The 22,871-nt window shown below is 65.0% G+C and overlaps 1 protein-coding gene across 1 annotated transcript in view; it reads right to left on the minus strand.

Annotated features, from left to right (window-relative positions):
* Window positions 1-22,592, minus strand: part of LOC148220758 (Fc receptor-like protein 4) — a 40,501-nt gene extending 17,909 nt beyond the window's left edge. The window contains exons 1-4 of the mRNA XM_088181006.1: window positions 22,571-22,592; window positions 21,919-22,197; window positions 21,138-21,407; window positions 20,746-21,048 (exon numbers count right to left, since the gene is read on the minus strand). Of these exons, the coding sequence (XP_088037132.1) occupies window positions 20,746-21,048; window positions 21,138-21,407; window positions 21,919-22,197; window positions 22,571-22,592 (874 nt within the window). The remainder of the gene's footprint in view (window positions 1-20,745; window positions 21,049-21,137; window positions 21,408-21,918; window positions 22,198-22,570) is intronic.
* Window positions 22,593-22,871: the final 279 nt, after the last annotated feature.

Below are 22,871 nucleotides of genomic sequence, written 5' to 3' on the forward strand. Positions count from 1 at the left end.
CCAAGGGACCAGGAGTCCCACCTTGGCAGAGGGACCTTGGTGGCCCAAGGGCTTCAAAGGCAGAGCATGAGGTGGCCAAGTGTCTGAGCCTGTCTGCTCTTGGAGTGTCTGCCCCATCCACGCTGGATCCCAGGAGCTGGAAACTGTCTTGGTTTAAAAGAGAAACGTCTGCCAAGGAAAGCAGGAACCTTCCTGGAATGGAAGGAGGAGCCATCCCTCCAAATTGTTATAACTGTGAAAATTATGGGGTTTGCAGGCAAAAATGTAAGAAAAGGAATAACAGTTCATTGCTGGGAAATTTATAGAACAGAACAGAACAAACAACACGAGAACAGAAATTTCCAACCCGCTCAGGGCAGTTTGTTCATCTTTGGTGCAGTTCTGGCCACGGCCAGCAGGGGGCGGTGCAGGGAGCACTCCCGGCCAGCAGGGGGCGGTGCAGGGAGCAATCCCGGCCAGCAGGGGGCGGTGCAGGGAGCACTCCCGGCCAGCAGGGGGCGGTGCAGGGAGCAATCCCGGCCAGCAGGGGGCGCTGCAGGGAGCAATCCCGGCCAGCAGGGGGCGCTGCAGGGAGCAATCCCGGTCAGCAGGGGGCGCCCCGGTGCCGCTCGAACCCCTCAGGGGCCATGGCGGCCTCGGGCGGGAGGGACCAGGGGAAATCGCTCCTTTTGCAAACTCACGCTTTGCACCAATCGCTCCCGGCACCAGCACCGGCAGCGCCCGGGCAGAAGAGACCAAGGCAGCAGCTTGGATCCCAGTGCCCAGGGGCAGCGGAGCAGTGTCCCGGGGCCAGGCACACACCCTGCGCAACACCCGCCACCGCTCTCCCTGATCCCCAACGCAAGGAAGGCACCACCCAACCCCAGGCAGCTCTCAGCTCCACAACAGCACCTCTCGGGCCTTTCCAGCACAACTCCTGAAAACCCTCAGCCTTTCACTGCCTTTTCCTCCTCCAGCCCTGGCACGGCAGCTTTGGGAATGCTGAATTGCCCTGGGATGCTGAGGAAAGCAGGTGCTCCTTGCTGACACTGCCAGGGCTCCTCAGGGGCTCCACAGCTCGTTTGGAGCTGCTGCTCTTCCTGGGCCACTGCTGGTCCCGATACAGCAGCCCCAGGAGAGGGAGGTGGAGCAGACTCTTAACGAGCTGTTGGAATTTGGGCCGGGGGTCCTGAAGTTCAGCTGTGCTGCTGAACCATCCCTGTGCACAAACACTCGGCTCTGCTGCCTCTCCCAGGGATTTTGGGCCACTGTGACAGCACTGGACACATTTAGGCGATCAGATGCCCCCAGCTCTGCCCACAAGAAGTTTTTTGGTTGGCGGCAAGGTTTTGTGGAGCTCCTCACCTTGGCCACTGCACAGGGATGGGCATTGGCCAGCCCTGCTCTGGCCAGCCCCAGCTGGCAGCCAGGACCTGAGGCTCCCCCCGCCCCCTTGGCTTTGATTCTCGCAGCTCTCGAGCTGCTGCAAAGGTGACAATTCTGGGGGGGAAAAGGCGTGGCTGTGGTTTGCTCAGCTCTGCAAGAAGCACAAAACCCAGGGTGAGCCCAAGCAGTGGCTCTGCGAGGGCCTTTGATGGTTTTCAGAGCAGGGCTGGCTGGAAACCCCCCCTGCAGGGGCAGCTGCGAGGGAACCAGTGCGGAAATGCAGCAATTGATCATTTGGTCCCTGTGCCCGAGGCACTGAGAGAGCCCCAGAACTGCTGCAAATGCCACAAGGATCTGCTCAACGACCTGAGCGGGACCCTCCTCCATCCTGAGCTGAGCAGGCAGAGCTGAACAAACCAAAACCATTTCTGCCGCTTTAATCCAAAAGCTGCGTTTGTGTCCAGTAAGAGGGACAAGGGTCCTGTGCCCCCTGGCACTGGGGGAGGGAATGGGGAGCCCTGGGGGGGTACTGGGAGCACTGGGAGCACTGGAACGGGGAGCTCTGGGCAGCCCCACATGGGACCCCAGTGGTGGCCACCTCCCGGGCACAGTGGGCAACCATGGGAGCCGAGGGGGTGGGGACACAAGGGGTGTGCCCTCGGTTAGGGAACTCCAGTGTCCCCAGTGTCCCCAGTGTCCCCATTGTCCCCAGTATCCCCAGTGTCCCCATTGTCCCCATTGTCCCCAGTGTCCCCAGTGTCCCCAGTGTCCCCATTGTCCCCAGTGACCCCAGTGCCCCCAGTGTCTGCCGGGGACAGAGGGGGACACAGCGGGGTCACCCTGAGCCCCGGGGGTCCCGAACAGCCCGGTGAGCCCGTGTGACCCCACCTGTGATCCAGTGTCCCTGTGGTGTCACGTCCAGGGCCAGCTCTGGGCTGAGTGCCCGGAACACGCGGTGCCCGTCCTGTCCCAGCTGGTTGGTGGCCACGCACTGGTAGGTGCCCGAATGTCCCACATCGACGGCCCCAAGCTCCAGGAGGGGACCCCGGGCCACCTCGTGCCCTTCACGCAGCCAGGTGAAGGTGACAGGGGCTGAGCCCACCTGCACCGAGCAGCGCAGGGTCACGGGGTCACCTGGGCGCACCTGGAGTGCCGGGCGACCGGGGGTGATGGTGGCATTGGCCACGGGCACTGCGGGGACACAGACAGGGCTGAGGCCGAGGGGAGGGGCTGGCACCCGGTGTGGGGGGATGAGGGAGTCTGCATGGTGGCACCTGGGGACAGAGGGTCTCCTTCACCCAGGACAGTGACCCCGTGGTGCTGGGGGTCCTCGTGTGGTGTGGGATGAGGGCATGTGATGGGTGAGGGGTGGGGGATGAGGACGGGATGAGGGTGAGGTGAGGGTGGGATGAGGGATGCTGTGTCCAAGGGCAGGGATGGCCGTCACCTGGTGGGGGGCACGGAATGGCGTGGCTGGGATGTGATGGGGGCCATGAGGCCATCAACGGGGGCGTCACCCCAATGCCAAGGGTCCCCGTGCCCTGGGAGGGTCACGCTCAGCAGGGTGAATGTGACCTGGTGTGCAGTGGGGGATGTGACAGCTGGGCTTAGGGATGCAGGGCTTGGATGTGCTGGGTGGGGATCCCTGGAGCCAGACGGTCCCAGTTGCCCCGGTCTGTGACACCCAGTGGTGGGGGCTGTGAGCTGGGCTGGGCTGGGGATGGTGTGGGGGGATGAGGTGGGATGGGAATGTGTGGAATTGGGGATGCCGTGGGTGGGGTCACCCTCAGCCCGAGGGTCCCGCTCACCCAGGACAGTGACGTTCAATGCGGGGCTCTCGGCCACGCTGTCACCATCGCTGACCCGGCACTGGCAGGGGGGGTCCCAGGGAGGGCTGAGGGGTCCCGTGGGGGCTGTGGGTGTGTCGGAGTGGGGCTGTGGGGTGCTCACCCTGCACTGTCACTGTCACCTGCGTAGATTCCATCCACCCCCAGGTTCCCATCCAGCCCCCGCAGTGGTAGCGGCCGCTGTGGTTCAGCTGCAGAGGGGACAGGGACAGCTCGGTGCCATCGCCGATCGTCCCCAGTTTGTTCCCGTCGCGGTAGAAGGACACCGAGGTGACCGGATCGTTCCGCCAGCCCCGGCAGCGCAGTGTCACCATGTCCCCCTCCAGCAGCGCCCGCGCCGGCACCTGCAGCACCAGCGGGTCTGTGGGACAGGGGGGACCTGTCACACCCGGTGTCACCCGGACCCCCCATTGGGTCACAGCAGGGGTCCCCAGTTCCAGCACGGGGATCCCCCTGCACTGGGATGCTCTGGGATGTCCCCAGAGCAGGGGACAGGCTCTGGTCACACCACGGGTGACCCATGGAGCTGAGCCCACCCTGAGCCCTCGGGGTCCCCGCGGGTGCCAGGCTGGGGACACTCAAACCCCCCTCACAATTTGAGACTGTCACGGGGGGGCTGAGCCTGGTCCCGGGTCTCTCACACTGGTAGGTGCCACTCTCGGTGACACGGAAGCTGTCGCCTCTCTCCTGTCCCCATCTCTGCCCGTTCCTGTACCAGGTGGTGTCACCGGCGGTCCCCGAGCCCTGGCAGGTCAGTGTCACCCGGTCCCACAGCACCGCCGGCGTCCAGGGGGGCTCCACCAGGAGCTGGGGGCTCTGGGCACCTGCGGGTGACAGGGGACACCAGCCTGGCAGGGCCACCACGGGGCTGGGGACAGCGGGGCAGGGACATGGCATCCCCCGAGGACTCACCAGCGAGGCCGAGGGTCTGGGCTGGAAGGGAGAAGGGACAGGGCTGGCTGGGGGTGGCACCGTGGGGACAGCGGGACCCGGGGCAGGGAGTGGGGCTGTCTCCAGCTGTGAGCCCTCACCCCTGCCAACCCCACGGCCACATCCCCCTGGCCCTGTCCTCACGGTCCCCTTTTGATGTCACTCTCTCCGTGGCCTCATCCCCATGGTGCTTGTCCCCGTGTCCCTGTCCCCAAATCCCGATCCCCATGTCCCTGTCCCCACAGCTTTCCCAGCTCCGAGGGACCAAAGCCCACATCGCTGTCCCCAAATCGCTGCCCCCCTGTCCCTGTTCCTGTCCCACAACTCCGTACTCATCCTTGTCCCCAAATCTCTATTCCCGCATTTCTGTCCTTCCTTTCTGTCCCCCATTCCAGTTCCCCGTCCCTTGTCCGTCGTTGCCGTCCCCACATTCCTGTCCCACATCCCAGTTCCATCCCTTTCCCTTGTCCCTGTCCCCAGGGCCACCCCACAACCCCGCTCACACTGAGGGCCACTGCCTCTGTCCCCTCCTGGCTCTGTTGGCCTTGGGGACCTCAGGGGACCCCGCAGCCCCCCTGTGCCCCCTCCCCACCGCTCTCTGCCTCACCGGGGCCCATCCCCGGGCCGTCAGGCCCGTGCCCGGGGCACTCACCCCACAGGAGCAGCGCCACCTTCCCGGCCATCCCGCTGTCCCCGGCCATGGGCACTGGCTGTCACTCGCTACTCTGTCCCCCTGTCCCCTGGCTGGCGGCTCTGAGGAAAAAGGGGAAGGAAGCGAGCTCAGATCTCATTGCACTGTGGTGGTGACACACGGTGAGGGCAGGGTGGCCCCAAGCCGGGGACAGGGTGTGTGCAGGGTGGCCACAAGGCTGGGTGGCACAAGGTGGGACATGGAGTTTCCAGCAGTGGGGTCTCAGAGGGTGTGGGGAGCCAGGGATGGGGTCCAGAGCAATGGGGTCCTGAGGAGGGGGAGTCCCAGGGCTGGGGGGGCTCAGAGGATCCCCAGAGCCTCCCCAGTGTGGGGGACACAGACCCAGAACCCCTCGGAATCTGCCTGGGCTGACCCCAGGCCACCAACACATTGGGCGGGCAGGGCTGGGCCCTGGGTCACCCCAAAATCGGAGGCACCCAGGGAAGGAGCTGTGACCCACGGGCCTGCCCAGACACTGCCCATCCCTGGGACCCACATTCCCCTGGGAACCCAGCCATGGAACCCCCATTCCTTATGTCCCCCCTCTTTGGGACCCCCATCTCAGGACTGCCATTCCTCAGGATCTCCATGGCCCGGGACCCCAATTCCCAAGGAACCCTCTCCCCCAAATTCCCAAGGAACCCTCTCCCTCAAATTCCCTTCCCTTCAACCCCCTGCCCCAGAACCCTGATTGTCCCAGGACCCCCATGGCACCTTCATCCCGGGCACCCACATCCCAGACCCCAAATACCAGGAGCCCCCTTTGCCCTGGGACTCTGATCCCTGAGTCCCACCAGCCCTGGTGACTCCCCCTCCTCAGGACCCCCATTCCCCTGGACCCCATCCCTGACTCCCCAAACCCTCTGAGACCCCCACTCCTGGGAGCTCCATCTCCACCTTGTGCCACCCAGCCTTGTCCCCAGCCTGTCCCCACCCTGTCCCCAGCTTGGGGCCACCCTGCCCCCACACAGGGACAGCAACACGATGAGATAAAATCTGAGCTGGCTTCCTTCCCCTTTTTCCTAAAAGCCGCCAGCCAGGGGACAGGTGGCCAGAGCAGCGAGTGACAGCCAGTGCCCATGGCCGGGGACAGCGGGATGGCCGGGAAGGTGGCGCTGCTCCTGTGGGGTGAGTGCCCCGGGCACGGGCCTGACGCCCCGGGGATGGGCCCCGGTGAGGCAGAGAGCGGTGGGGAGGGGGCACAGGGGGGCTGCGGGGTCCCCTGAGGTCCCCAAGGCCAGCAGAGCCAGGGCATGGGCATGGAGCCCAGTGTGAGCAGAGTCGTGGGGTGGCCCTGGGGACAGGAAGAGGGGAACTGGGATGTGGGGATGGGAACAGGGGGATCGAGATGGGGGGACAAGGATGTGGCAAAAGGAACCTTGGGGCTGGGGCAGCTGTGGGGACAGGGAGACAGGGATGCAGGGACAGGGACAAGGGCCACGTCCCATGCAGATGGGCCATGGGGACAGGGGCCATGGGAATGGGGTCACGGGCACAGGGCCATGGGGATGTGGCCGTGGGGACAGGTGCTGTAGGGCTGGGAGAGGTGACCTGTGGACACATGGGGTGTCCACAGTGTCCCCATGTCCTGCCCCAGCCCAGGGTGACCGAGGTGTCCCTGTGCTCAAACCCTCCGTGCTACACCAGTGTTCCCGTGGGGACACTTTGGGGACAGACACCACACCAGGTGCCCCAGGTGCTGCTGTCCCCACGGTGCCACCCCCAGCCAGCCCTGTCCCTTCTCCCTTCCAGCCCAGACCCTCGGCCTCGCTGGTGAGTCCTCGGGGGATGCCATGTCCCTGCCCCGCTGTCCCCAGCCCCGTGGTGGCCCTGCCAGGCTGGTGTCCCCTGTCACCCGCAGGTGCCCAGAGCCCCCAGCTCCTGGTGGAGCCCCCCTGGACGCCGGCGGTGCTGTGGGACCGGGTGACACTGACCTGCCAGGGCTCGGGGACCGCCGGTGACACCACCTGGTACAGGAACGGGCGGCCCAGGAGACAGGAGAGACGCGACAGCTTCCGTGTCACCGAGAGTGGCAACTACACGTGTGACACATTCGGCAGTGGTCTCAGCCCCCCCGTGAGAGTCTCAGATGGTGAGCGGGGTTTGGGTGTCCCCACCCTGGCACCCGCGGCGACCCCGAGGGCTCAGGGTGGGCTCAGCTCCATGGGTCACCCCTGGTGTGACCAGAGCCTGTCCCCTGCTCTGGGGACATCCCAGAGCATCCCAGTGCAGGGGGATCCCCGTGCTGGAATTGGGGACCCCTGCTGTGACCCAATGGGGGTCCGGGTGACACCGGCTGTGACAGGTCCCCCCTGTCCCACAGACCCGCTGGTGCTGCAGGTGCCGGCGCGGGCGCTGCTGGAGGGGGACACGGTGACACTGCGCTGCCGGGGCTGGGGGAACGATTCGGTCACCTGGGTGTCCTTCTACCGCAATGGGAAGGAACTGGAGAAGATCGGCGATGGCACCGAGCTGTCCCTGTCCCCTCTGCAGCTGAACCACAGCGGCCGCTACCACTGCAGGGGCTGGGTGGGAAGCCTGGGGTGGACGGAATCTGCGCAGGTGACAGTGACAGTGCAGGGTGAGCACCCCACAGCCCCACCCCGACACCCCCACAGCCCCTCCCCACGGACTCGGGGTCACAAATCCCCCTCCCATCTCCTTCCCAGAGCTCTTCTCGGTGCCGCTGCTGGAGGGTCCCCCCGAGCTCCCCGAGGGGTCCCCCCTCAATCTCAGCTGCCTCAGCACCCCCAGCCCCCTGCGGCCCCCAGCCCCCCTCCTGTACCGCTTCTACCGGCACGGGCAGTTGGTGGGGGGCCCGCAGGGGTCCCCGCAGCTCCTGGTGCCCGCCGTGGGGGTCTCCCACTCGGGGAATTACAGCTGCGAGGTGCGCTCCGAGGGGGGGGCCGTGTGGAAGAGCAGCGCCCGGCTCGGCGTCACGGTGCGCAGTGAGTGCGGGGATGGGCACGGGGAGCCCCCACAGCCCCCACGGGACCCCCACCTGGTTACATCCCTGACCCCCAGAAATGTCTCCTGCGCCCCCCGCCTCTGCCCTGTTTCCCCTCATCGCTCTCTGTGTCCCCTCACCCCTCCATGGGGTGTCCCCATCCACCACATTTCCCCATCAAACCCATCCCTCCCGTCCCCCCCTCCCCTCACACCGGGTGCCAGCCCCTCCCCCCGGCCTCAGCCCTGTCTGTGTCCCCGCAGTGCCCGTGGCCAATGCCACCATCACCCCCGGTCCCCCGGCACTCCAGGTGCGCCCAGGTGACCCCGTGACCCTGCGCTGCTCGGTGCAGGTGGGCTCAGCCCCTGTCACCTTCACCTGGCTGCGTGACGGGCACGAGGTGGCCCGGGGTCCCCTCCTGGAGCTTGGGGTCGTCGATGTGGGACATTCGGGCACCTACCAGTGCGTGGCCACCAACCAGCTGGGACAGGACGGGCACCGCGTGTTCCGGGCACTCAGCCCAGAGCTGGCCCTGGAGGTGACACCACAGGGACACTGGATCACAGGTGGGGTCACACGGGGTCACTGGCATTGCAGGAGCCCTGCAGTGACAGGTGACCCTGATGTGTCCCTTCTGTCCCCAGCAGTGGCCGCAGGCCTTGGCGGGTCCCTCCTCTTCCTGCTCCTGCTCCTGGCTGGGGCTGTGGGCTGGCACCGGTGCCACAACAGGGGTGGGTGACAATGGGGACAGTGTGGACAATGGGGACCCCGGGAGCTGGGGGGACACCTAAATGTGGGGGTGATGGGGCGGCACCCAGAGCTCCTGACTTGGGCAGTGCTGAGAGCTCAGGACCTTTGCTCAGGGTCCTGAAGGATTTGGGGTGGTGTTGGGGGGTCTTGCAGGGATTTTGGGGGTTCTTTCAGTGATCCCAGGGGAATTTGGAGGGTCCCCCTCCCTGTCAGGCTTGAGCTTCTGGGAGCTCAGGGTGTGCAGAGCACTGGGGTGGTTCAGGGGTTCTGGGGGGCTCCAGGGGTGCTCAGGGGTCCTGGGGGAAATTGAGGGTGCAGTGGGGTTTGAGGATTCCTGAGAGGGGTCGGGGCCATGGGGACCCCACAGTTACCCCTCCCCTCTTTCCTTTGCAGCTGCCAGGAAGCAGCAGGAAAGGTGAGTGGGGGGCTCAAACCACACTCTCCCCTTTCACCCCAACCCCCAAGACCTCCCATCCCCCCCACATATCCCCTTGATTCCCTCAGGGCCCCCCCGGAGCCCCCGGCCCCCCCAGAGGAGGGGGAGGTGCTGTACACCCACGTCGTGGTCACCAAGCAGACGGGGGGTGAGTCCGGGCTGGGACACAGGGACACGTCACCCATGGGTGTCCCCGTGCCCAGATGCCACAGCCAGTGTCTCTCGCAGTGTCCCCCTGTGCCACCACACTCCAGGATCCCGAGGTGACCTACACGGAGCTGGCAGCAACCCATGGGCGACCTCGGGAATGAGGGGACATCTACGGGAATGTGCTGTGACACTCGGGGCATGGCTGGGAACTGGGGGAACTGGGGGAACTGGGGGAACTGGGGGAACTGGGGGAACTGGGGACACTGGGGACCCCACTCATGGGCAACCACCCGTGTGTGTCCCCCCCACGGCTCCCATGGGTGCCCAACATTCACGGGTAGGTGGGCACAAGTGAGGGGTCACCAGGGCACCCAGAGCTCCCCATGGCCCCTGAACCCCCAAGGGCCTCCCCACCCCCCTTCCACTCCCCCCAGTGCCTCCCCATTCCACATCCAAGTGCTCCCAGTACCCTCAGAGATTTCCCCATTCCCTCCCCACCGTGCTCCCAGTACCCCCAAGGGCTCCCTGTTTCCCCTCCCAGTGCCTCTCCATTGCTCCCAGTCGATCCAGGTGGTTCCCATTCTCTCTCCCAGTTCCCCTGTACTCCCAGTGCCTCTGCAATGCCCCTCTCAGCACTCCCAGTACACCCACGGCTCCTCATCCCTCCTCCCAGTGCCCGGGGAACACAGGACTCGTTTCCCTCTTTTTGGCACCAAAATGCAGCTTTTTGGTTCAACTGGCAGAGATGGTGTTTCTTTGTTCAGCTCTGTCGCGCTTTAGGAATGGGATTCTCCAATTTTGGGCTGCCACTCTAAACCAGAGCTCTGGATTCCCTTCTGCCCTGTCTCAAACCCCTCCTGTGCCGTGTTCCCCACACCATGAGGTCACAAAGGCCCTGGGGGGGTTCCGCAGCCTCCCCCTTTCCCAGGGCACTGGGGATCAGGCCATGGCACAGGGTGGGGTGTCAGGGACAGGAAAAGTTGGATGTCTCGAGACATTTTGGGACACCTGTGTGTGGCAGGGCTGGGTCAGGCCTTGCTGTTGGTGACACAGGGCCCCGTGTGTCAGTCAGTCTGTCAGCCATGGCACTCTGGGGACAGAGTGACGCTCTGCCAAACCCAGCTCCTGAGGGGCCGAGGGACCAGGAGAACCACCTTGGCAGAGGGACCTTGGTGGCCCAAGGGCTTCAAAGGCAGAGCATGAGGTGGCCAAGTGTCTGAGCCTGTCTGCTCTTGGAGTGTCTGCCCCATCCACGCTGGATCCCAGGAGCTGGAAACTGTCTTGGTTTAAAAGAGAAACGTCTGCCAAGGAAAGCAGGAACCTTCCTGGAATGGAAAGAGGAGCCGTCCCCCCAAATTGTTATAACTGTGAAAATTATGGGGCTTGCAGGCAAAAATGTAAGAAAAGGAATAACAGTTCATTGCTGGGAAATTTATAGAACAGAACAGAACAAACAACACGAGAACAGAAATTTCCAACCCGCTCAGGGCTGTTTGTTCATCTTTGGTGCAGTTCTGGCCACGGCCAGCAGGGGGCGGTGCAGGGAGGTCCCCAGAGCAGGGGACAGGCTCTGGTCACACCAGGGGTGACCCATGGAGCTGAGCCCACCCTGAGCCCTCGGGGTCCCCGCGGGTGCCAGGCTGGGGACACCCAAACCCCCCTCACAATTTGAGACTGTCACGGGGGGGCTGAGCCCACTGCAGAATGTGTCACACGTGTAGTTCCCACTCTCGGTGACACGGAAGCTGTTGCGTCTCTCCTGTCCCCAGCGCTGCCCGTTCCTGTACCAGGCGGTGTCACCGGCGGTCCCCGAGCCCTGGCAGGTCAGTGTCACCCGGTCCCACAGCACCGCCGGCGTCCAGGGGGGCTCCACCAGGAGCTGGGGGCTCTGGGCACCTGCGGGTGACAGGGGACACCAGCCTGGCAGGGCCACCACGGGGCTGGGGACAGCGGGGCAGGGACATGGCATCGCCCGAGGACTCACCAGCGAGGCCGAGGGTCTGGGCTGGAAGGGAGAAGGGACAGGGCTGGCTGGGGGTGGCACCGTGGGGACAGCGGGACCCGGGGCCGGGAGTGGGGCTGTCTCCTGCTGTGAGCCCTCACCCCTGCCAACCCCACGGCCACATCCCCCTGGCCCTGTCCTCACGGTCCCCTTTTGATGTCACTGTCTCCGTGGCCTCATCCCCATGGTGCTTGTCCCCGTGTCCCTGTCCCCAAATCCCTGTCCCTATGTCCCTGTCCCCACAGCTTTCCCAGCTCCGAGGGACCAAAGCCCACATCGCTGTCCCCAAATCGCTGCCCCCCTGTCGCTGTTCCTGTCCCACAGCTCCGTACTCATCCTTGTCCCCAAATCTCTATTCCCGCATTCCTGTCCTTCCTTTCTGTCCCCCATTCCAGTTCCCCGTCCCTTGTCCGTCGTTGCCGTCCCCACATTCCTGTCCCACATCCCAGTTCCATCCCTTTCCCTTGTCCCTGTCCCCAGGGCCACCCCACAACCCCGCTCACACTGAGGGCCACTGCCTCTGTCCCCTCCTGGCTCTGCTGGCCTTGGGGACCTCAGGGGACGCCGCAGCCCCCCTGTGCCCCCTCCCCACCGCTCTCTGCCTCACCGGGGCCCATCCCCGGGCCGTCAGGCCCGTGCCCGGGGCACTCACCCCACAGGAGCAGCGCCACCTTCCCGGCCATCCCGCTGTCCCCGGCCATGGGCACTGGCTGTCACTCGCTGCTGTGGCCACCTGTCCCCTGGCTGGCGGCTCTGTGGAAAAAGGGGAAGGAAGCGAGCTCAGATTTTATCTCATCGTGTTGCTGTCCCTGTGTGGGGGCAGGGTGGCCCCACGCCGGGGACAGGGTGTGTGCAGGGTGGCCACAAGGCTGGGTGGCACAAGGTGGGACATGGAGTTTCCAGCAGTGGGGTCTCAGAGGGTTTGGGGAGCCAGGGATGGGGTCCAGGGCAATGGGGGTCCTGAGGAGGGGGAGTCCCAGGGCTGGGGGGGCTCAGAGGATCCCCAGAGCCGCCCCAGTGTGGGGGACACAGACCCAGAACCCCTCGGAATCTGCCTGGGCTGACCCCAGGCCACCAACACATTGGGCGGGCAGGGCTGGGCCCTGGGTCACCCCAAAATCGGAGGCACCCAGGGAAGGAGCTGTGACCCACGGGCCTGCCCAGACACTGCCCATCCCTGGGACCCACATTCCCCTGGGAACTCAGCCATGGAACCCCCATTCCTTATGTCCCCCCTCTTTGGGACCCCCATCCCAGGGCTGCCATTCCTCAGGATCTCCATGGCCTGGGACCCCAATTCCCAAGGAACCCTCTCCCCCAAATTCCCAAGGAACCCTCTCCCCCAAATTCCCTTCCCTTCAACCCCCTGCCCCCAGAACCCTGATTGTCCCATGACCCCCATGGCACCCTCATCCCGGGCACCCACATCCCTGACCCCAAATACCAGGAGCCCCCTTTGCCCTGGGACTCCCATCCCTGAATCCCCCCAGTCCTGGTGACTCCCCCTCCTCAGGACCCCCATTCCCCTGGACCCCATCCCTGACTCCTCAAACCCTCTGAGACCCCCACTCCTGGGAACCCAGAGTCCCACCTTGTGCCACCCAGCCTTGTCCCCAGCCTGTCCCCACCCTGTCCCCAGCTTGGGGCCACCCTGCCCCCACACAGGGACAGCAACACGATGAGATAAAATCTGAGCTCGCTTCCTTCCCCTTTTTCCACAGAGCCGCCAGCCAGGGGACAGGTGGCCACAGCAGCGAGTGACAGCCAGTGCCCATGGCCGGGGACAGCGGGATGGCCGGGAAGGTGGCGCTGCTCCTGTGGGGTGAGTGCCCCGGGCACGGGCCTGACGCCCCGGGGATGGGCCCCGGTGAGGCAGAGAGCGGTGGGGAGGGGGCACAGGGGGGCTGCGGGGTCCCCTGAGGTCCCCAAGGCCAGCAGAGCCAGGGCATGGGCATGGAGCCCAGTGTGAGCAGAGTCGTGGGGTGGCCCTGGGGACAGGAAGAGGGGAACTGGGATGTGGGGATGGGAACAGGGGGATCGAGATGGGGGGACAAGGATGTGGCAAAAGGAACCTTGGGGCTGGGGCAGCTGTGGGGACAGGGACAGGGAGACAGGGATGCAGGGACAGGGACAAGGGCCACGTCCCATGCAGATGGGCCATGGGGACAGGGGCCATGGGAATGGGGTCACGGGCACAGGGCCATGGGGATGTGGCCGTGGGGACAGGTGCTGTAGGGCTGGGGGAGGTGACCTGTGCACACATGGGGTGTCCACAGTGTCCCCATGTCCTACCTCAGCCCAGGGTGACCGAGGTGTCCCTGTGCTCAAACCCTCCGTGCTACACCAGTGTTCCCGTGGGGACACTTTGGGGACAGACACCACACCAGGTGCCCCAGGTGCTGCTGTCCCCACGGTGCCACCCCCAGCCAGCCCTGTCCCTTCTCCCTTCCAGCCCAGACCCTCGGCCTCGCTGGTGAGTCCTCGGGGGATGCCATGTCCCTGCCCCGCTGTCCCCAGCCCCGTGGTGGCCCTGCCAGGCTGGTGTCCCCTGTCACCCGCAGGTGCCCAGAGCCCCCAGCTCCTGGTGGAGCCCCCCTGGAGGCCGGCGGTGCTGTGGGACCGGGTGACACTGACCTGCCAGGGCTCGGGGACCGCCGGTGACACCACCTGGTACAGGAACGGGCAGAGATGGGGACAGGCGGGACGCGACAGCTTCCGTGTCACCGAGAGTGGCAACTACACGTGTGACACATTCGGCAGTGGTCTCAGCACCCCCGTGACAGTCTCAAATGGTGAGGGGGGTTTGGGTGTCCCCAGCCTGGCACCCGCGGGGACCCCGAGGGCTCAGGGTGGGCTCAGCTCCATGGGTCACCCCTGGTGTGACCAGAGCCTGTCCCCTGCTCTGGGGACATCCCAGAGCATCCCAGTGCAGGGGGATCCCCGTGCTGGAATTGGGGACCCCTGCTGTGACCCAATGGGGGGTCCGGGTGACACCGGCTGTGACAGGTCCCCCCTGTCCCACAGACTGGCTGGTGCTGCAGGTGCCGGCGCGGGCGCTGCTGGAGGGGGACACGGTGACACTGCGCTGCCGGGGCAGGGGGAACGATTCGGTCACCTGGGTGTCCTTCTACCGCGACGGGAACAAACTGAGGACGATCGGCGATGGCACCGAGCTGTCCCTGTCCCCTCTGCAGCTGAACCACAGCGGCCGCTACCGCTGCGGGGGCCGGGTGGGAAGGTGGGGGTGGAAGGAATCTGCGCCGGTGACAGTGACACTGCAGGGTGAGCACCCCACAGCCCCACCCCGACACCCCCACAGCCCCTCCCCAGGCACTCGGGGTCACAAATCCCCCTCCCATCTCCTTCCCAGAGCTCTTTTCGGTGCCGCTGCTGGAGGGTCCCCCCGAGCTCCCCGAGGGGTCCCCCCTCAATCTCAGCTGCCTCAGCACCCCCAGCCCCCTGCGGCCCCCAGCCCCCCTCCTGTACCGCTTCTACAGGCACGGGCAGGTGGTGGGGGGCCCGCAGGGGTCCCCGCAGCTCCTGGTGCCCGCCGTGGGGGTCTCCCACTCGGGGAATTACAGCTGCGAGGTGCGCTCCGAGGGGGGGGCCGTGTGGAAGAGCAGCGCCCGGCTCGGCGTCACGGTGCGCAGTGAGTGCGGGGATGGGCACGGGGAGCCCCCACAGCCCCCACGGGACCCCCACCTGGCTACATCCCTGACCCCCAGAAATCTCTCCTGTGCCCCCCGCCTCTGCCCCGTGTCCCCTCATCGCTCTCTGTGTCCCCTCACCCCCCCATGGGGTGTCCCCATCCACCACATTTCCCCATCAAACCCATCCCTCCCGTCCCCCCCTCCCCCCACACCGGGTGCCAGCCCCTCCCCCGGCCTCAGCCCTGTCTGTGTCCCCGCAGTGCCCGTGGCCAATGCCACCATCACCCCCGGTCCCCCGGCACTCCAGGTGCGCCCAGGTGACCCCGTGACCCTGCGCTGCTCGGTGCAGGTGGGCTCAGCCCCTGTCACCTTCACCTGGCGGCGTGACGGGCACGAGGTGGCCCGGGGTCCCCTCCTGGAGCTTGGGGCCGTCGATGTGGGACATTCGGGCACCTACCAGTGCGTGGCCACCAACCAGCTGGGACAGGACGGGCACCGCGTGTTCCGGGCACTCAGCCCAGAGCTGGCCCTGGAGGTGACACCACAGGGACACTGGATCACAGGTGGGGTCACACGGGCTCACTGGGATTGCAGGAGCCCTGCAGTGACAGGTGACCCTGATGTGTCCCTTCTGTCCCCAGCAGTGGCCGCAGGCCTTGGCGGGTCCCTCCTCTTCCTGCTCCTGCTCCTGGCTGGGGCTGTGGGCTGGCACCGGTGCCACAACAGGGGTGGGTGACAATGGGGACAGTGTGGACAATGGGGACCCCGGGAGCTGGGGGGACACCTAAATGTGGGGGTGATGGGGCGGCACCCAGAGCTCCTGACTTGGGCAGTGCTGAGAGCTCAGGACCTTTGCTCAGGGTCCTGAAGGATTTGGGGTGGTGTTGGGGGGTCTTGCAGGGATTTTGGGGGTTCTTTCAGTGATCCCAGGGGAATTTGGAGGGTCCCCCTCCCTGTCAGGCTTGAGCTTCTGGGAGCTCAGGGTGTGCAGAGCACTGGGGTGGTTCAGGGGTTCTGGGGGGCTCCAGGGGTGCTCAGGGGTCCTGGGGGAAATTGAGGGTGCAGTGGGGTTTGAGGATTCCTGAGAGGGGTCGGGGCCATGGGGACCCCACAGTTACCCCTCCCCTCTTTCCTTTGCAGCTGCCAGGAAGCAGCAGGAAAGGTGAGTGGGGGGCTCAAACCACACTCTCCCCTTTCACCCCAACCCCCAAGACCTCCCATCCCCCCCACACATCCCCTTGATTCCCTCAGGGCCCCCCCGGAGCCCCCGGCCCCCCCAGAGGAGGGGGAGGTGCTGTACACCCACGTCGTGATCACCAAGCAGACGGGGGGTGAGTCCGGGCTGGGACACAGGGACACGTCACCCATGGGTGTCCCCGTGCCCAGATGCCACAGCCAGTGTCTCTCGCAGTGTCCCCCTGTGCCACCACACTCCAGGATCCCGAGGTGACCTACGCAGAGCTGGCAGCAACCCATGGGCGACCTCGGGAATGTGGGGACATCTACGGGAATGTGCTGTGACACTCGGGGCATGGCTGGGAACTGGGGGAACTGGGGGAATTGGGGGAACTGGGGGAACTGGGGGAACTGGGGGACCCCACCCATGGGCAACCACCCGTGTGTGTCCCCCCCACGGCTCCCATGGGTGCCCAACATTCACGGGTAGGTGGGCACAACTGAGGGGTCACCAGGGCACCCAGAGCTCCCCATGGACCCTGAACCCCCAAGGGCCTCCCCACACCCCTTCCACTCCCCCCAGTGCCTCCCCATTCCACATCCAAGTGCTCCCAGTACCCTCAGAGATTTCCCCATTCCCTCCCCACCGTGCTCCCAGTACCCCCAAGGGCTCCCTGTTTCCCCTCCCAGTGCCTCTCCATTGCTCCCAGTCGATCCAGGTGGTTCCCATTCTCTCTCCCAGTTCCCCTGTACTCCCAGTGCCTCTGCAATGCCCCTCTCAGCACTCCCAGTACACCCACGGCTCCTCATCCCTCCTCCCAGTGCCCGGGGAACACAGGACTCGTTTCCCTCTTTTTGGCACCAAAATGCAGCTTTTTGGTTCAACTGGCAGAGATGGTGTTTCTTTGTTCAGCTCTGTCGCGCTTTAGGAATGGGATTCTCCAATTTTGGGCTGCCACTCTAAACCAGAGCTCTGGATTCCCTTCTGCCCTGTCTCAATCCCCTCCTGTGCCGTGTTCCCCACACCATGAGGTCACAAAGGCCCTGGGGGGGTTCCGCAGCCTCCCCCTTTCCCAGGGCACTGGGGATCAGGCCATGGCACAGGGTGGGGTGTCAGGGACAGGAAAAGTTGGATGTCTCGAGACATTTTGGGACACCTGTGTGTGGCAGGGCTGGGTCAGGCCTTGCTGTTGGTGACACAGGGCCCCGTGTGTCAGTCAGTCTGTCAGCCATGGCACTCTGGGGACAGAGTGACGCTCTGCCAAACCCAGCTCCTGAGGGGCCGAGGGACCAGGAGTCCCACCTTGGCAGAGGGACCTTGGTGGCCCAAGGGCTTCAAAGGCAGAGCATGAGGTGGCCAAGTGTCTGAGCCTGTCTGCTCTTGGAGTGTCTGCCCCATCCACGCTGGATCCCAGGGGCTGGAAACTGTCTTGGTTTAAAAGAGAAACGTCTGCCAAGGAAAGCAGGAACCTTCCTGGAATGGAAAGAGGAGCCATCCCTCCAAATTGTTATAACTGTGAAAATTATGGGGTTTGCAGGCAAAAATGTAAGAAAAGGAATAACAGTTCATTGCTGGGAAATTTATAGAACAGAACAGAACAAACAACACGAGAACAGAAATTTCCAACCCGCTCAGGGCTGTTTGTTCATCTTTGGTGCAGTTCTGGCCACGGCCAGCAGGGGACGCTGCAAGGAGCAATCCCGGCCAGCAGGGGGCGCTGCAGGGAGCACTCCCGGCCAGCAGGGGGCGCTGCAGGGAGCAATCCCGGCCAGCAGGGGGCGCCCCGGTGCCGCTCGAACCCCTCAGGGGCCATGGCGGCCTCGGGCGGGAGGGACCAGGGGAAATCGCTCCTTTTGCAAACTCACGCTTTGCACCAATCGCTCCCGGCACCAGCACCGGCAGCGCCCGGGCAGAAGAGACCAAGGCAGCAGCTTGGATCCCAGTGCCCAGGGGCAGCGGAGCAGTGTCCCGGGGCCAGGCACACACCCTGCGCAACACCCGCCACCGCTCTCCCTGATCCCCAACGCAAGGAAGGCACCACCCAACCCCAGGCAGCTCTCAGCTCCACAACAGCACCTCTCGGGCCTTTCCAGCACAACTCCTGAAAACCCTCAGCCTTTCACTGCCTTTTCCTCCTCCAGCCCTGGCACAGCAGCTTTGGGAATGCTGAATTCCCCTGGGATGCTGAGGAAAGCAGGTGCTCCTTGCTGACACTGCCAGGGCTCCTCAGGGGCTCCACAGCTCGTTTGGAGCTGCTGCTCTTCCTGGGCCACTGCTGGTCCCGATACAGCAGCCCCAGGAGAGGGAGGTGGAGCAGACTCTTAACGAGCTGTTGGAATTTGGGCCGGGGGTCCTGAAGTTCAGCTCTGCTGCTAAACCATGGCTGTGCACAAACACTCGGCTCTGCTGCCTCTCCCAGGGATTTTGGGCCACTGTGGCAGCACTGGACACATTTAGGGGATCAGATGCCCCCAGCTCTGCCCACAAGAAGTTTTTTGGTTGGCGGCAAGGTTTTGTGGAACTTCTCACCTTGGCCACTTGTCCTAGGGTGATGTTATGGTGTTTCTAGCTCCAATCGTGTGTCCTGATTATGTTTGGTATTATGTCCTGTGCTTCCAGGACTGAGTCTGAGAGTGAAGCTTTGTTTTGTCTTGTTATCAGCCGGCTCACCTCCCCCATGGTCTATGTTTAGGAGAGGTTTTAGCTCGGCTTGCTTGCTTGCCTGCTTGCTTGCCTGCTTGCTCGCTTCTGCCTTTTTCTTTCCTTCGCTTTGCCCTTGCTTTCTGCTTATTAGTTAGTTCAGCTAGGCAGTCCAACTTTTTCCCTGGACTGTTTTCTCTTCCACCCCGTCCCCTCCCTCTCCTGGATACCATCTGAACGGACGGGGACCTGGGAACCCCAAGAAACACCGGGAGGCTACACTTTGTCACCTGCAGCAGTCATCCCCAGCGCCAGAGACTGATAACTGCGCGACCACTCGCCAGAGAGACTGAACTTGTCATCCCTTCAGAACGGTGAAAGAGTTTTTTGTCAGCTGGTGTTGTTTTTTTCCCTGTGCTGGGGAGTGTCTTGCTTGTTAAATAAACAGGTTTTTTCTCCCACTCTTCTCCAAGGAAATTCTTCCCGAACCCGGTGGGGTGGGGGGGGGGAGGAGTCGTGGGGTTTGCTGTCTGGGGGCTCCTCCTGGAGGTTTTCCCCCAAATTTGGCCGAAACCAGGACACCACTGCACAGGGATGGGCATTGGCCAGCCCTGCTCTGGCCAGCCCCAGCTGGCAGCCAGGACCTGAGGCTCCCCCCGCCCCCTTGGCTTTGATTCTCGCAGCTCTCGAGCTGCTGCAAAGGTGACAATTCTGGGGGGGAAAAGGCGTGGCTGTGGTTTGCTCAGCCCTGCAAGAAGCACAAAACCCAGGGTGAGCCCAAGCAGTGGCTCTGCGAGGGCCTTTGATGGTTTTCAGAGCAGGGCTGGCTGGAAACCCCCCCTGCAGGGGCAGCTGCGAGGGAACCAGTGCGGAAATGCAGCAATTGATCATTTGGTGCCTGTGCCCGAGGCACTGAGAGAGCCCCAGAACTGCTGCAAATGCCACAAGGATCTGCTCAACGACCTGAGCGGGACCCTCCTCCTTCCTGAGCTGAGCAGGCAGAGCTGAACAAACCAAAACCATTTCTGCCGCTTTAATCCAAAAGCTGCGTTTGTGTCCAGTAAGAGGGACAAGGGTCCTGTGCCCCCTGGCACTGGGGGAGGGAATGGGGAGCCCTGGGGGGTACTGGGAGCACTGGGAGCACTGGAACGGGGAGCTCTGGGCAGCCCCACATGGGACCCCCAGTGGTGGCCACCTCCCGGGCACGGTGGGCAACCACAGGAGCCGAGGGGGTGGGGACACAAGGGGTGTGCCCTCGCTTAGGGAACTCCAGTGTCCCCAGTGTCCCCATTGTCCCCAGTGCCCCAGTGTTCCCAGTATCCCCAGTGTCCCCAGTGTCACTGCTCGTTCTCGTAGCTGTCCCTGCGGTGCCGCTGTCGCCCGTGGGGTCCCGGCAGCTCCTCGTGGTCCCCTGGGGCTGTGGAGTGTCCTGAGTGAGGCTCCGGGGTTGGGGACCTGGGTGGGGGTGACACCCGTGGGTGACGTGTCCCTGTGCCCCCCTGTACTCACCCCCTGCCCTCTCGGTGCCCACGATGTGCGGGTCCAGCACCGCCCCCTCCTCCGGGGGGGCCGAGGGCTCCTGGGGAGGCCTGCGGGGATAAGGGGGGGTCTGTGGGGGTGCGGGGCTTCCTGCGCTGAGGGTAAAATGGGGGGTCAGACCTGGAGCCCCCCACTCACCTTTCCTGCTCCTTCCTGAGGGCTGCAAAGGAAAGAGGGGGGAGGGGTGACTGAGGGGGCCTCAGGGCCCTTGAACACCCTCGGGACCCCTGACTGCCCCCTGAGCCCCCAAACTCCCCCAAAACCCCTGACAGAACCCCCAACATCCCTGCACGACCCTCCAGGGCCTCCCCAAATCCCCCAGGAGCCCCAGCTGAGGTCTCTGGGGGCTCAGCTTCACCCAAGTCAGGAGCTGTTAGTGACACCCTATGGCCCCCCCACTATGGGGGCTTCACCCCAATCCCTGGGACCCCCATGTCCCCCCATTGTCACCCACCCCGGCGGTTCCACCAGCGACAGCCCCCGATGACAGCCAGGAGCAGGAGCAGGTACAGGAGGGCCCTGCCGACATTCACAGCCACTGCCGGGGACAGAGGGGGACACACCGGGGTCACCCTGAGCCCCGGGGGTCCCGAACAGCCCGGTGAGCCCGTGTGACCCCACCTGTGATCCAGTGTCCCTGTGGTGTCACCTCCAGGGCCAGCTCTGGGCTGAGTGCCCGGAACACGCGGTGCCCGTCCTGTCCCAGCTGGTTGGTGGCCACGCACTGGTAGGTGCCCGAATGTCCCACATCGACGGCCCCAAGCTCCAGGAGGGGACCCCGGGCCACCTCGTGCCCGTCACGCAGCCAGGTGAAGGTGACAGGGGCTGAGCCCACCTGCACCGAGCAGCGCAGGGTCACGGGGTCACCTGGGCGCACCTGGAGTGCCGGGGGACCGGGGGTGATGGTGGCATTGGCCACGGGCACTGCGGGGACACAGACAGGGCTGGCACCTGGCGAGGGGGGATGGGGATGCCGTGGGTGGGGTCACCTTCATCCCAAAGGTCCCGCTCACCCAGGACGGTGACATTCAGGGGGACGCTCTCGGCCACGCTGTCCCCATCGCTGACCCGGCACTGGTAGTGGTCGCTGTCATTGTCCCCAACGTGCCGCAGCTCCAAGCGGGGGCCGGTGCCCAGCGGTGTCTCCGAGCCCCCCCGGTGCCAGGAGAAGGACAGGGGACCTGTCCCCATGGCCACCGCACAGCTCAGCACCAGGCGGTCCCCCAGTGCCACCTGTCCCCCGGGGGGCTGCACCGACAGCGACACCCCCGAGGGCGGGACCCCTGGGGGACACAAGGGGACCGTGAGGGACCAGAGCAGCCGGGGAGGGGCAAGGGGACCCCAGTGAGGGAGAGGGGCTGCCGAGATTTGGGGGGTGTGGAAAACGACCCCAAGGAAGAGCAGGAGGGTTCAGAGAGGGGAGTTCTGGAGAGGGACTGGGGGGACACCAGGGAGGAGTGAGGGGACCCAGACAGGGATGGGGGGATCTGGGAACAAGGAGGGGAGATCAGAGAGGGATGGGGGGACCCGGGGTGGGAGCCAAGCAAGGATGGAGGGACCCTCGACAGGGATGGGAGGTCCAGGGCACGTGGAAAAGGTGTCCGGGATGGATGAGGGCACCAAGTGAGGGCTGTGGGATCCGGGAGAGGAAGGGGAGACTCGGGGGGCTGCGGGTCCTCAGGCTGGGCTGGGGGTGCGTGGGAATGGTTCGGTGTCCCCAGACAGGTCTGGGGGTCCCTGGGCAGGGGTCCCGTGGGGGCTGTGGGGGCTCCCCGTGCCCATCCCCGCACTCACTGCGCACCGTGACGCCGAGCCGGGCGCTGCTCTTCCACACGGCCCCCCCCTCGGAGCGCACCTCGCAGCTGTAATTCCCCGAGTGGGAGACCCCCACGGCGGGCACCAGGAGCTGCGGGGACCCCTGCGGGCCCCCCACCAACTGCCCGTGCCGGTAGAAGCGGTACAGGAGGGGGGCTGGGGGCCGCAGGGGGCTGGGGGTGCTGAGGCAGCTGAGATTGAGGGGGGACCCCTCGGGGAGCTCGGGGGGACCCTCCAGCACCAAGACAGGCTTGAGCTCTGTGGAGATGGGAGGGGGATTTGTGAGCCCGAGTGCCTGGGGAGGGGCTGTGGGGGTGTCGGGGTGGGGCTGTGGGGTGCTCACCCTGCACTGTCACTGTCACCTGCGCTGATTCCTTCCACCTCCCCCAGCTTCCCACCCAGCCCCTGCAGTGGTAGCGGCCGCTGTGGTTCAGCTGCAGAGGGGACAGGGACAGCTCGGTGCCATCGCCGATCGTCCCCAGTTCCTTCCCGTCGCGGTAGAAGGACACCGAGGTGACGGAATTGTTCCGCAAGCCCCGGCAGCGCAGTGTCACCGTGTCCCCCTCCAGCAGCGCCCGCGCCGGCAACTGCAGCACCAGCCAGTCTGTGGGACAGGGGGGACCTGTCACACCCGATGTCACCCGGAACCCCATTGGGTCACAGCAGGCGTCCCCAGTTCCAGCACGGGGATCCCCCTGCACTGGGATGCTCTGGGATGTCCCCAGAGCAGGGGACAGGCTCTGGTCACACCAGGGGTGACCCATGGAGCTGAGCCCACCCTGAGCCCTCGGGGTCCCCGCGGGTGCCAGGGTGGGGACACCCAAACCCCCCTCACAATTTGAGACTGTCACTCGGGGGCTGAGCCTGGTCCCGGGTCTCTCACACTGGTAGGTGCCACTCTCGGTGACACGGAAGCTGTCGCCTCTCTCCTG

The sequence above is a fragment of the Sturnus vulgaris genome, chromosome 31 (genome assembly GCF_052056855.1).
Source record: "Sturnus vulgaris isolate bStuVul1 chromosome 31, bStuVul1.hap1, whole genome shotgun sequence".
Lineage (NCBI taxonomy): Eukaryota > Metazoa > Chordata > Aves > Passeriformes > Sturnidae > Sturnus > Sturnus vulgaris.